The sequence below is a fragment of the Mizuhopecten yessoensis genome, unplaced genomic scaffold (assembly GCF_002113885.1).
Source record: "Mizuhopecten yessoensis strain PY_sf001 unplaced genomic scaffold, ASM211388v2 scaffold9301, whole genome shotgun sequence".
Lineage (NCBI taxonomy): Eukaryota > Metazoa > Mollusca > Bivalvia > Pectinida > Pectinidae > Mizuhopecten > Mizuhopecten yessoensis.
Genome location: NW_018407979.1, coordinates 263127 through 278136, shown reverse-complemented (window position 1 = coordinate 278136; position 15010 = coordinate 263127). Strand labels below are relative to the sequence as shown.

The following is a 15010-nucleotide window of genomic DNA, read 5'->3' as shown; positions in this document are numbered from 1 at the left end:
AATACTCGATGTAAATGGAACTCTTTTTTTTGGGGGACTACTCAACTCTCATGGAACTCTTCTTTGGGGGACTAATCAACTCTCATGGAACTCTTCTTTGGGGGACTACACTCAACTCTCATGGAACTCTTCTTTGGGGGACTACTCAACTCTCATGGAACTCTTCTTTGGGGGACTAATCAACTCTCATGGAACACTTCTTTCAGAGAATACTCTATGTAAATAAAACTCACATGGAACACTTCTTTTGGAGAATACTCTATGTAAATAAAACTCTCATGGAACTCTTTTTTTTTTGGGAGAATACTCTGTAAATTGAACTCTCGTGGAACTCTTCTATGGGAGAATACTCCATTTAAATTGAACTCTCGTGGAACTCTTCTTTTGTAGAATACTCGATGTAAATAAAACTCTCGTGGAACTCTTTTTTGGGAGAATACTCGATGTAAATTGAACTCTCGTAGAACTCTTCTATGGGAGAATACTCCATTTAAATAAAACCCTCGTGGAACTCTTTTTTGGCAGAGTACTGGATGTAAATAAAACTTTCGTGGAACTCTTTTTTTTTTGGGAGAATACTCCATTACTTTTGGAGAATACTCTATGTAAATAAAACTCATCAAACTCTTTTTTAGTAGATTACTGGATGTAAATTAAACTCTCGTGGAACTCTTTTTTTTGGGAGAATACTCCATTTAAATAAAACTTGTGGAACTCTTCTTTGGGAGAATACTCCATTTAAATAAAACTCTTGTGGAACTCTTTTTTTGGGAGAATACTCTATGTAAATAAAACTCGTGGAACTCTTCTCTGGGAGATTACTGGATGTAAATAAAACACGTGGAACTCCTCTTTGCCATTATAACTGATGCAGTGGTATCATTTATCTTGAGGTGTATTGGTACAGTTGTGCTAAGCAAGATAAGAGAAATTAACAAATGTCTGATTTGGAAAAGTTTGTTATCACTATTTCTCAAAAAGTGCTGGACAGATATTTCTCAAATTGAATATGAAGGGTTCCTTTGGTCCATAATTATACATGTACTTTTTTGAAACTGATAACAAAAACTAAAATTTACATCAATGGAGGGTGTGTTCTGTGCCACCCTAACATGTGTGCAGGATAAATGGATTATAATATGAAAAAGCTGCATAGAAAAAAGATTTACTGAAGAATTACACAATGAGTTAATTATGCAGGATATATGCTATTTGGAACACATGGATATATGTGACATCATTCATGATACAAACTTATAAATTATGTCACTCGCAGATATACAGGTCATGCCTGACATCACTGCAGATACACAGGTCATGTCGGACATCACTCGATGATGCACAGGTCATGTCCGACATCACTCAATGACGCACAGGTCATGTCGGACATCACTGCAGATACACAGGTCATGTCGGACATCATTCATTGATGCACAGGTCATGTCGGATATCACTGCAGATACACGGGTCATGTCGGACATCATTCATTGATATTTATAGATTATCACACTGCACATGTTTTTTCAGGGTTTGTTGTGAGAATAATTTTCTCATCGCGAGCACGTGGATAAAATCGAAAGGCCACCACAGACTAAAGATTTTATCTTAGTGCAAGCGATAAGAAAATTGTTCTCACAGCACACACTGAAAATTATGTATGATAAACTATTTATCATCTATATACTACTTCCTTATATATTTCTCCATTTAAAAAAGTCAACTAAACACCATGTTTTCCAAATTACTTCAAAAGCTCAATGGTCAATGATCGTCTGACAAACGTAAACAAATAGAAGTTTCGTGCGGTTCTCAAGTCGTTCTGAACTTCTTTTCATACTCACAACCAACAATAATGAATTTATCATACTACCGGTAGGTGGTATAAAGTAGTATATAGATGATAAATAGGTCAAACCCGACATCATTCCCATTTCCCAGTGACTGCATATAATAGGCTACACATGTATTATGTTTCCTATACAAGGAAAAATGACAAGATTTCTGATCAAGCATTTCAAAATTATGTAGTGATTTTAAACTGAATAAAGAAGGTAATTAGGAAAGTAATTTAAAAAAAAGTTTTATCAAAGTTTACTAAGGGGCCTAGTCTGTGAAATTGTTAAAATTGACTGAGCTGAATTCATGCTGAATTTAACATTGAAAAAAGGTTGGTTTCTTCAAAATATTTAGGTTGGTTTCTTCAAAATATTTTCAAAATATATTTTTAAGGATCGCTCTCTTAATGCTCTCGTACTCTTGGAATATGTCTTTGCAAATTAAAAGTGAAGTCAAGAAGATAGCCATTTGGTTAGTCTCTGTTAAAAAAAAATCTGACCAATCGCTAGGCTGATATTTGTCCTCGGAAGATTACAGAGGAACGACACCCGACTTAAAAGCAAGTCCATTTTACCGTTATGGCACAGCGAGATTCTTTTGATGTACTGCAAAGGATCAAACTAGCCGCCTTGTCTCATCCACAAGGTGGCGCACACTGAGCCTTCAATTTTGTCATGACCTATTCCATGGTTGCAGAGAGCGTAAGCGAGCGTAACCCGCGAGTATCGAGATTGTATTAAGAATGTGAACAGATCAAAAGTAAACAAAATTAGGATATGAACCTCATAAGCATGAAGCATCCCTGGGTGAGGGAAATCTTATACTGTGCACGAAGGTGGGGCCCATCGGCAGAAATTTGGATATGATTACTCCTAGTCCTTAAGTTGCATTGCACAAAAATAAACCTCATTATAGAGTATTCCTAGATGTAGGATGTATTTGGTTGGGAAGAGAGGGATGGGGCCCTTCAGGGGAAAAGAGACCAACATTTAAAACTTTTGCAAGGTCAAATAAGCAACAGTTTACCAAACTTGGTGTTATTGACCATTTTATGACCAGCAGGGATTTCTCTGGCCAAATTGAAAAGCAAGATCGCTTTCTTGGCTTAAGATTGGCTGAAAGATTGTTTGACTTGTTCACATTTTCCATCAGACAGAGTTTGAAAAAAAATCAAAAAAAAAATCCTTGCATGGCCGTGATCTGGCGTTTCCCCCCCTCCCCGTATTTCACTTTAAAGGTGACTATATAAAGCTGCATGTTTTCTGATTATCTGAACCATTTCAGTGCATTAACATCCGACTGGCCAATGCAATGGTTCCAAAACCTGATACTGGTCTTTAACATACACTGTTATTCTTTTCGATGTTGATTTGAAATATGAAATAGAAACTTTGAACTAATTTTCAATTCTGTTGGGTCTATTTAACGTACATTTAGTGCAGATATTCTGTTGATACCTTAACGATTTTAAAACTGTTATTGACATTATTTGGGTCAATACTAATTTCTGCGATGGCCACTATGATCTCAAGTTAGTGGATATATTTGAAGTTATTGCTAACTAATAATGTATTGTCTCTTTTTAAGCTCAAGGGTTTTATTTAAAGCTTTTAAATTCTACACTTTAAATTCAAGCAAAATAACAGAAAAAAAGAGTACTTACTTTTACTCGTGTATATTATGATGAAACAACATTTTTCATTCTCATTAATCCTTAAAAAATAAACTACAAATGGATTTGATTGAGTCTAATAAAACATAACACAATGATAACTTGTTAAAAGAAGAATAAAAAAATGAATATGTTTTCAAAGTAAAACAAATGGCTGAAAGTTATGTATATAATAAACAGGGAAAATCCTGGAATTTGAGTGCAGTGGGCCATTTCAGCAATTTTTCAGTCTATATCAAAATTAAGAGGGGCCATTCTATGCAAAATAAAAATGAAATTGAAACATGAATGGGTCAATTTCAGTTTTGAGGGATTAACGGCCCCATGGCCCCTCCATGATTATTCCTGACTATAACTGATACAGTGTATAAAAAAATGTTTAAAGCAATTTGATGTATCAGCTTTTTCTGGTTACTGATGAATATGTTTGATGATGAATGTTATTACAACTTGCTTGTGTAACTAAAAGGTGTAAGATGTATGATGAACCCTTGTGTGTGTGTTTGTTCCCCAACAAAGTAGGGGTTTCCTGGCTTTTAAGTGTCGTACTGTGTAGATGTAACCTAAATATTCATACCTTGTGGGGCATCTCCTATTCAAACAGCAATAAAAAATAAAACCACGTTGTCTTTCGAAAAGAAAAAAATGGAATAGATATAAATAAGAGATGTTAGTTGAAAGGGTGTGGGGTGGGAATGGGGGGTGCAATTCAATGCCATTGTAACTATATTATGTATAACTCGATCTTAACTTATGACAGATTCATGTGTTTGCTGTTTGATTTCAGGGAGGGGGATTATAACCGCTATCTAGCAGAGTTCTCCACTGGTGATGACAGAAAAAAAGCCTCTGAAGACAGTTTACTGGCCTACACAAATGCTACACAAGCAACTGGGGCAGATCTACCACCCACCCACCCCATTCGCCTTGGTTTGGCCCTCAACTTTTCAGTATTTTACTATGAAATTCTGAACTCGCCCAAAAAGGCGTGCGACCTTGCGAGAGAAGCCTTTGATGAAGCTGTAGGCCAGTTGGAACAACTGTCTGAGGAAAGTTACAAGGATTCAACACTAATCATGCAGCTGTTGAGGGACAACCTGACACTGTGGACCACCGACATGGGAGATGCCGAGGGTAAATTGATTTTATCACAATAGAAAGTTGTATTCAGTTAACATGACATGATATCAATGCACTAACTTGTGTATTGTTTCAGTCTGAAATAATTAGAATTGATCTAATGTTAAGTTTTCAGCTCACCTGGCACAAAATGCCTGTGAGCTTATGGGTGGTGTGTTGTCCGTTATCCGTCAGCTTCTTCTTTTAAAAACTGTAGGACCTTGGGTCCTGATATTTGGCCAGTAGGTACCTGGAACAGAGTAACCCCAGAACAAGTACTATTGTTAAAATGTATAGTGTAAAAGGACGCTAACAAGAGTAGTTCCATGGGTTGCTTCATTCCAAGAAGATAGGTGCTCTGGATTTGTTCTGTCCAGTAACTTCCTTTAGTCTAATGTTGCTGTTTGTCTCAAGTAGCACAGTGGTTGATTTTCACCACTCAATCGCAAATCATCCTTTGTGTGACTTTGGTGGATAAAATGTTTCCCAACAGCTAGATTTGCTGCTGTTATTGCTGTTTGAACAATGATGATTGTTAAACCTGTAGTTGAGGGCATTCTGTGTTCCCCCATCTGACATTTACTACAAGTAGTTTACAGAGTTATATATGTATTATGTATGTATAACTATCTTGTACAATCTAGAGGAATAGTATTTGACTTACTGGGATGGAGGATAATGACTTTGTTCAAATAAAGACCTTGACCTGATTCCAAGGTCAAAGAAGTCGGTAATGTTAGAATGTTAAACAACTTCTTCTCTTCTCAGGATTTATCAGGCTTAGAGTAATAACAGTTGTCATAGCAAGCTAGGTGGGATAGAGTATCAAGAGTGGTTTATAGCAAAGCTGGCCCAAAGAGCCCAGTGAGCTCATGCCATGGCGCGTCGTCCGGCGTCAAGATTTTACTTTAAATGACTTCTACTTAATAACCAAAAGGCCTAAGGTGATAATATGTGGCGAGAAGCATACTGTGATGAAGGGCTATCAAGTTTGATCAAATGAACGACCTATGTCCATATTCAAGGTCACAGGGGTCAAATATGTTAAAACGTTCAATGAATTCTTCTGAATAACCACAAGGTCTAGGGTGATGATATTTGGCCAGAAGCATGCGGGGATGACACTTTTTAGCGAGGGGAACAGCCTGTATTCGGCAGTAAAACTGAGCAAAAATAATCACTGCATCAACATTTGTTGATACGTCACTAAATAGTTGCAATATTTTTTTCCTTAAATGTTTATCAGTGATATTGAGTGAAGACCTCAAATCAAATGTGAACATTGTGAAAATGTGAATATCATGCTTGGCTCCTGAGACTTTTTGTTTTTGTTTTTTGTGGTGGCCATGCCTTGTTCGTTCACATTGACAGTTTAATCTATTATCAGTAGGAGGAACAATGTTCAGAAAGTGTGATAGATCTGTGACCGATCTCGTGACTTGTAATGACGCCATATTCAGGTTGATGATAATATTAAATTATGTTTGTGTTTACAGAGGAACAACAGGGCGGAGTTGTGGAGGACATCGAAGGGCAAGATTCTTAGTGTGACCCTATATCTTCGGCTGTATCGGATGCTTAGTAGCAACATCTTAATTATTATATAAATGTAACGAAGGAATCATTTGATGCAACGAGTACTAAGCATGTTGTCTATAGAACTTTGGAGCCCCTATAAGGGTGAGATACTTTCTATCAAGATGTAGTGCTAAATTAAGACATGCCAGATGAAAGACTTTTGCAGAAAATTTTGATTAAGGAGTTTTGACTTTTGAGATCATCTTGTACTTTTGGCAAAATATGTGTCCCCTAATTTAAATGAAAACAATATGAAATTTTTGGTATATCGGGTGAAATAGTAGTATGCTTACATGCACTTTGTACTTGTTACATCAAATTAGGTTATGGTGAGGATCTGTTGCTATAGTAACCATTCCTGTAACTTGAGGCCCCTTAGAAAGTGACCTTGCCCCTGTAAAAAGGCAGACAACCCAGATTTAGTGTTACTAGAATTGTATTGGTCAGTGTAAAGAAAGAGCATTTGTGTGGAGAAACGGACCTTGATGTCTTAAAAGAAAATGTCACCCATGCATATAGGTGTGGTAATTGTAGGAGAAAAAATAAGTTAACAATAATACTATTTACTAAAATTAAGTCCAGATATATTTATTGATATACTGGTGATGGTGACGGGGCCTGACCTTTGTTATTATTTAAGGGGCAAGTCAATGATTTTTTTTTTTTTATATTGGTAGTACTGCTCTATCTTTAGAATCTCGGGTGTAAAGGTCTACATGCCAGAAGCAGTGACTGAGCTGTTCCAGTAACTTGAAACACTACGGATTGGTGACCTTTTTCGCTGCGTACCTATTCCCACTATGGCACATATGTCTTGGTCAAACAAAAACACTTTTGGTAGTTTGTTTTGAAAAGAAAAAGAAGTGTAAGGTGCGCTGGCGCCAGAATAGGTCGGCAATCGGTAATGTACTAAGGCTTGATTTTCACACCCCTGAATCAGTAAAAAATATTTCCTTTGTATCTAATGTGAACTGACATAAAATTTCAAACAAATCCCCTAGGTGATAGATACATCCAAATTCACCTTTATTCCGAAAAACAAAATGTTAAAAAAAATAATGAACTTCAGACATTGACTGATCAAATATTGTTGCTCAACATTGTTGTGTGTACTGTGTTACTATTTACAAATTTACCATGTCCATTTTCCATTATCGCACGTCCTAGGGAACAGTGAGTGCTCAGATTGGTTTAAAAAAGGTTGTAATTTTATTGTTATGATTAATGCATGCCATCATTACATGCAGGTTTTTTCATTCTTGTTCAAGTTTTCATTTGGCTTCATGTAGATAACACTCAATGACTTGATATAAAGAGCAAAATTTGTAGTTTTCACATTGCATTGTCCTGTTTTTGTGATTTTTTTTTACACTTGAGTGTGATTATTGTGTTAATTTTTGATATGTTTGCCCTCTGATGTACAAGAGATAGAAAATTCCGACTTGTGTAATTTTACAGCGTTTATACAAATGAACCACGAACAGATGTTTATTTTGGGAACTATTGATATTCCAGGATCCAAGGTCTGATTAGGTATACTTTAAAGACTAATTAACAATCTAACACTGTCCATAACTGGTATATGCTGTAGTAACTTATTAGGGGAAGTGTCTAACTTCATTACAAACTTTACCCTGAAAAGTCGTGTGACTTCTCATCCATGGAGGATGAGCTGCATTGATTGCACTGTCAGTTTTCTTATGTCCAATAAGTAGAAAGCAAATTGAAGCAAATTTTTTGTAGAATGAATATCATGAATTGTATGTCTCTGTAATGTGCTTTTCTAACAGTAAAACATTAAAAAGCAACAATATACTGCCACCTTTGTTTGCCTCATCTTTAGCTCACCATCATCAGATGTTGAGCGGTTCGAATTGCCCTTCGTCCTTTGTCCATCATCTGTTGGTCCGTTGTCCGTCTTTGAACAATTATTGTTATTACTACTTCTCAAGTTGTATGGGACAGATCTCCTCATTGCGTGAGTGTCTATAAGGCCCTTTTTTGGGCCCCGGTATGTACGGATTTTCACTTCAACTTATTCAAAGATGTCCTATTGTATTACATGTGCAAAAAACTAAGGCAAAAGTTGGACCGAAAGTGGGGTTTTGGGGTACCAAAAGGGGTAGGATAAATCACAATTATAATTTGCTGTTTTCAAAATGGGCTAAACAACCAAAATAATACCATTTCTGTTTTTGAAAACGTGTAAATTAAACAGGCATATATAAAAGAATGAAAAATTATCGAAATGCAATCATCACTTACAGATTGTTTATATAAAATAGAGGATTATGTCAGGGGGTTCTTTTAGGTAATTTTCAAATGATAATGTTTTGTTTTCTCAATAATTTCCTTTCTAAATCATATTTTGAGTTGTAATATGTATAACCCAGGTCAACATGCATATGCTTACGATGAAAGTAAAATATCAACATTTATACAAGAAACTGCATTTTAATTACTTTATAGCAGAACAAATAGCCAATATTTTCAGTATATGTTAAATTCTAATGTTATATTAACCAGTCTCCCAACACCACTCCGGATATCAATTATAACTGGGCAGCACTAAAATGTCCCTAGTACAGCCACTTTGTGCTTACCCAGTCATTGATAATCCAGAGCAGGAGCCGTGTTGAAGGAGCATTCATATAGACATGATGTATTTCTGGTCAAAGACCTAAATAGCAGAATTAGGATCATGACTAAGGTGATATTGTATATTTTATACATCCCATAATATGTGCTCAGCACCTGTGGCTTAAGTGAGTTCCAGGTCCTGATTTGTTTTCTTACTTATCATAAAAAGGCATTTGCCATAACAACTACAGTAAAATGATTAATTTGATGTATGAAGTTTGATTTGCTGGTAATATTAAGTCACCTAGCCTCAAGAAAAGTATTTGTTTTAATCATTAAAGTTAACCCATTTCATTGTTTTATCAATTGTTCTGTCTATTTCCTATGTCTATGTGCTGATTGTACAAAAAAGGCATTTTGGGATAAGCACGAAACTTGGCATAGATATCAGTTCTATGACGATACTGCAGTGTAACATGAAATGTTCGTTGTGTATAAACATTCGAGGTTTTCGTGGTTACTATTGAACCCTGAAAATATATACCAACGATTTTGGATGATACACGTGTCTACTGTTGGTTAATGTAGGAAATCCACGAAGGTTTGTACCACAAAACAATCTAAAAGGTTTCAAACCAAGAAGGAAAGTACCCATGAACATTTCATGTTATACAGTAAGTATTTGTGAAAGTTTTGTACTTATCCCACAATGCCTTTTTACTTGAAAACACTTTTTCTTGTGTTTTCGAGCACAAGGACTAAAGTGCATCTCCTTGCTAAACACCAAATATTTCATTATAATACCAGTCTATATGACTTAGTCTCTCTTAGCATGTCGTACACTCCTCTGACTACTATAAACACTCTATTGAGCCTGTTTAATCTGCAAACATTCATATAGACAGGTGTCGGGGTGGAAAATGACTAAATAACATGTCACTGTATGTAAATGGGAAAATGAGAACCCCCCCCGACTTAATACTCCAATTTATATAAACAATCTTCAAGTGACAATTGAATTTCTGAAAATTAAATTTTCATATAATTTATATGTATATACACATATATGCCTGTTAATTTACACATGTTTTCAAAAACAGAACTGTTATTATTTTGGTTGTTTTAGATCATTTTGAAAACAGCAAGTTATATTTGTGATTTGCCCTACCCGTTTTGTACCCCAAAAACCCACTTTTGGTCCAATTTTGCCTTAGTTTTTGCTTATGTAATACAATAGCACATCTTAAATAATAAATAGAGGTGAAAATCCGGATAAACCAGGGGCCAAAAAAGGGCCTTATAGACACTCATCCTTTCATCTGAAGACTACCCTTGGTCCATAGCTGTGCATGTTTCAATCCGAGACTGATAATAAAACAAACAAGATTGCAATCAGGCAGCCGTTTTTGATTTTGACAGTTTACACTATTACGGTAATCCATGAGTACTCGACACCTTTCTCAAATTCATATGTAAGATCGTCGTGCTCCTTAGTTTTGCATGTTCAATTTTGAGACAAGGTGTCTGCCAGGCAGACATACACTTATTAACTCATTCTTCCCTGAACTTTCATAATGAACCATTCCAACTTTGAAGTGGAAGAGTTAAAATGTGTCTTCAGGGGTGAATGAGTTAATAGCAAATTCTCAGAAAGTGTATTACAGATTTCTCTCCAGTTGAGAGGTTCTTCTGTTCCCAAGTTTGCTTATATTTCATTTTAAGCTTAAATAGTTTTATCAGAAGAAAAACGTTTACTTAGAAACCAGAAAGCTCTTGTTGCTAGTTAAATAGGTCAAATTGCAACCTCACTTTGAAAAGAGAATGTCAAACACTGCAGTATTAATTTTTGCTCAAAAGTTACCATAAAATGTATTGACTGTTGGCATGACTCAATTCAAACGATCAAACTTCCAGTTGCCAAGGTCCCTCTGCTGTTGGTCAAAGGGATGTGTTAATAGTGCTATTGCTACCGGTATTAAAAATGTGTAGAAAAAATATATAACAAAAAGATCAGTTGCATTCATGATAAAAAAAAATGTAAAAAAGCTACCAAATTTGATATGAGTTAAAGTTGTGGTAGCATAAAAAACCCATGCAGAAACAGCACTTTTAGCTCACATGGACCAAAGGGACAAGTCCAGAACAGCCAAGATGATTTTGATGAAATATGTTATGGATCACCCATTGGGCTAAGGGAATTTAATGATGTATATATATAAACACACCCCACTCCCATTCCCATTCCCATGGTTGGCAAAAGTGTTGGGGCCTAATTTGTTTTGTTTTCTTTTATTGTTAAATGATATACAAGTTCATTTGTTGGTTGGCAGAAGTGTTGGGGCCTAATTTGTTTTCTTTTCTTTTATTGTTAAATGATATACAAGTTCATTTGTACAATATAATGTAATCGCATGTCAAGTAGATTTGACTTAAGAATCCCTATACCACTGCCAAAAATACTCTATATGCATTAGAAACCATTTTTCTGGCATGACTAGAACTTTGATAAATTATTTCTGAAAAGAAAGCCATACCTTGCAGGATTTTTATCAAAAAAAGTGAAGATGAGAGGAGGAAATAAACAAAATATATTCAGCAGCAGTGGTCTGAATGTAAAAATTCAGCTGGGGTAGGTCAGGCACTGAACCCTGGACTTCAGATAGTCATACTATCACTCTAACCGACAGAGCTAACTAGTCATCAGATGTGTTCTGGCCCTACAGTTATATCCCAAAAGAAATTTAGTGCAGGTTACTGTATATAGGGGAAAACACGGTGCAGTGGGACAGGGATCTTTAAAACATAACTGGTTAGAGGTAACTCGGAACAAACTGGTGGATCGTGTGGCAATCTGTCTTTCCCTTGTCTGAAGTGCATCCTGTCTGTGAGGGGGTGTCTCGCAAGAGATCATTATATTTCCTTGACATTGCAACGGTTCTTTACTCTCGTGAGGTCTGTTCGTTTATGCGGAACAACTGGTTTGTCTTTTTTTTAAAGGTAACATTTTCAGTTATAAATCCTGGTTGTGACATGCAGGTGTTTATGCAGGCCCTGCAAGGCTTTGTCGAGGCTTGCCTGAAAACAGCATCAGATTACTAGATCTGACCTTGCTTCGTAAACAAACAACTCTGGTCCAACCGTTTGGATCTTGATAAGCGAAAGTTTACTACTTACAGTGTATTACATAGTGATTTTCATCCAGGGAGGGGTCGGGGTCAATTAACTTTGTATATAGGGGCCGGGGTTTGTCTAGGAAAGCATGTTGACAGCCAAATGTTGACAGCCAAATTTTGACCCACATTTTGACCTCTGACATTGGAGAAAAATAATTCCCTGAGAATTCTTCATATGTTGTTATGTAGTATCAGCAATCTAGGTATAGGGGGCAAAAGCAATATTTGGTAACTGACCTATATTTTGACCTGACAATCAAGGAAAATAGAAAAATAACTCCAGAGCACTGTTCTCCTGAACATTAAACAGTGTATTAGCACCTGAAAAAGATACAACTACACAGAAATCAACTCCTGGACAGAATAAAATGCTGTATGTGTACCTTTAGTATATCACACAAGAAACAAATTGGGAAAGCACTGTCATTTCTAATTGATTCCACATAAACATGTTAATTGCCTACCTATTGACTGGAGGCGTTCAGCGGATGAACGATGAAATCGCGACCAGATAACGTTCCACACACGTAATGGTTAACCACTGCTGACGCTCACGAACAGATGTCCGTCCATGAATAATTAAAACACTTTGAAAGCTGTGTATAACAGTGTTGCTATTGTAATGTCATACAAGTAGTTCTATTTTCATTTGGTGTGGCAATACCCTTCTATATATCTGTTCTATGTGGAGGTTCATTTATGAGAGTATAACTGCAACTGCTATTTGCAGTGTATAAATACATAACCTGAGCACTACTGCTAATTAAGAGGCGACTACTGTACACCCCCCCCCCCCTGCTGCAGAACGAGTTGTGGTTTCTCCCTTGTCCTCTGTTTAGGGGACATTGAAGAAACCCAGAGTGCACCTGTTGTATCCCACTGCATGTCTATCATAATAGGCAAAACAATGATCTATGTCCCCATTGCTACACCTTTTTTTTCATTTTTTTATATAATTTTTATACGCCTGTCAAATTTGACGGAAGTATCATGGTATGGGGTTGTCCGTTAGAAAGTATATAACACTATATGGCATTCGATGGGCGTATATTATTCCGCCCCGCGGTACTCTTGTTTGTCTTTCTTTTGATCCTGTCTACGTTATCTTTCCGGCATTGTCACCTTAGGCACCCATCCTCATTTGACTCCGGCTTTAAGGTACCTTTAAATGCTGCTTCACAATTTCCATGTAAGCAATTTTGATGCCTCTTCACAATTTCCATGTAAGCACATGTGATGCCTCTTCACAATTTCCATGTAAGCACTTTTGATGCCTCTTCACAATTTCCATGTAAGCACATTTGATGCCTCTTCACAATTTCCATGAAAGCACATTTGATGCCTCTTCACAATTTCCATGTTAGCACATTTGATGCCTCTTCACAATTTCCATGTAAGCACATTTGATGCCTCGTCATAAACTCCGTGTAAGCTAAGCACTGTAGATGTCTTTTCGTGTTTCCATGCAAACAGCATTTAATATATTAACACAATCTCCTTGCAAGCACTTTTAGGTGCCTTCCCTGTTTTGGATATATTATAACCTACAAAGAAAGTGTTTTGAATGAAAATGTAATATTACCTGGTAATAACATAAATTGACTTAATAAAAATAAAAATAAATAAAAATAAAAAATTGAACCATTAAAGGATTTGGATACTTTAGCCTAGGGGTTCTAGTAAGTAGACAGGTGTACTTAATACCTTTCAATAGAAATACACTTTTTATAAGGCTCACATTTTCACACCCTGCTCAAACCCATTTGCTATGGCCAGTGATTATTGGAAAGAGTCCATTATGTGACATTAACTCATTCACCCCTGAAATTTCATAATGAACTATCCCAGCCTTTGAACTTGAAGGGTTCAAATGTGTCTTCAGTTTTTTTTATCTCAAGTAACAAGAATCATCCCAAATTATATACTAGCAGGCAGGAGGTTAACAGTAGTACTACAGTTTTGAAAGTACATCATAAAAAACCCAGTAACGTGTGTTTATACCCAACCCAATATCAACCAGATCTAAATCTATAGGTTGTATTTTATAGCAAGTTGCTTGGACTTCACAGATGCTATGAAATTACATAGAAATGCATTGAGCAGACCGAGAATGCTAATTAATTAAGGGTGGTTCTGAATTTTATATTTTTGATTTAGACCATCTTTGTTTTACTCATACTGCAATATGGAGCAAATTACCTAGCATTCATCTAGAGTTTTGCACTGGTGTTAGAAGTGTATAGTTTCTTACATGTTCTTTGGTGTTTGTGTGTATCAAGAATCTCCGTGGCACAGCCAAAAAATGTAACTAAATATTGGAAGCTGGTTTCTTTCGGCATGACTAGCTTTGTTGAGTCATTTCTGTAAAGAAAACCATACCTGGTGGGACTTTAATGATAGATTAAACAAAACAAAATCCACCACACTGTTCTGAGTGTAGAAAGAAACGCAGGGCTAGCCCGACTCCATCTATAATCTTCGCATTGCTCCCGTTTTCCACCTGACCTATTGGTAAACGGGAGCGATGCAAAGATATAACTTTAGTTAGATTGGACCTGAATTTGAACCCAGAACTTCAGACATCTAACCAATTGAGCTTCCTGGTCAACAGAAGTGCCCTGGACCAATTGTCCCAGTTATATCCAAACGGAACTGAAGGGGAGATTACTGTATATAGGAAAACACAGTGCAGTTGGACAGAGATTCTTGTATCACCTTTTTATAGTGAAATAAGGAACCATATAATTATGGTGTATAGAAATGTATTTTCTTTACACTGTAACCTGTAACTATATTTTCACCCTGCCAAACTATGTGTTTTCTTTATACTGTAACCTGTAACTGTATTTTCACCCTGCCAAACTATGAGTTTTCTTTATACAGTAACCTGTAACTATATTTTCACCCTGCCAAATTTGATTTCAAAGTCAACTCAACCCTTGTTGAATTTGCTCATCAATACTAACCATTGTTGCTTACTATGTATTGTCACACTACAAAAAAGATCAAGGGAATTTGATCCCTCGCAATAAATGCACATGTTAAGGAAGAT

The 15010-nt window shown here is 36.2% G+C and overlaps 1 protein-coding gene across 3 annotated transcripts in view; it reads left to right on the top strand.

Annotated features, from left to right (window-relative positions):
• The window catches only part of LOC110457729 (14-3-3 protein epsilon-like), a 49153-nt gene that overhangs the window by 20653 nt on the left and 13490 nt on the right, over positions 1 to 15010 (top strand). Inside the window, exons 4-5 of one of the 3 annotated variants that reach the window (XM_021509111.1) lie at positions 4296 to 4642; positions 6124 to 8026. The exons of the other annotated variants lie outside the window; for them this stretch is intronic. Of the exons in view, the coding sequence (XP_021364786.1) occupies positions 4296 to 4642; positions 6124 to 6173 (397 nt within the window). The 3' untranslated portion in view covers positions 6174 to 8026. Of the gene's footprint in view, positions 1 to 4295; positions 4643 to 6123; positions 8027 to 15010 lie in introns of those variants that run through there. 3 annotated transcript variants of the gene reach the window in all.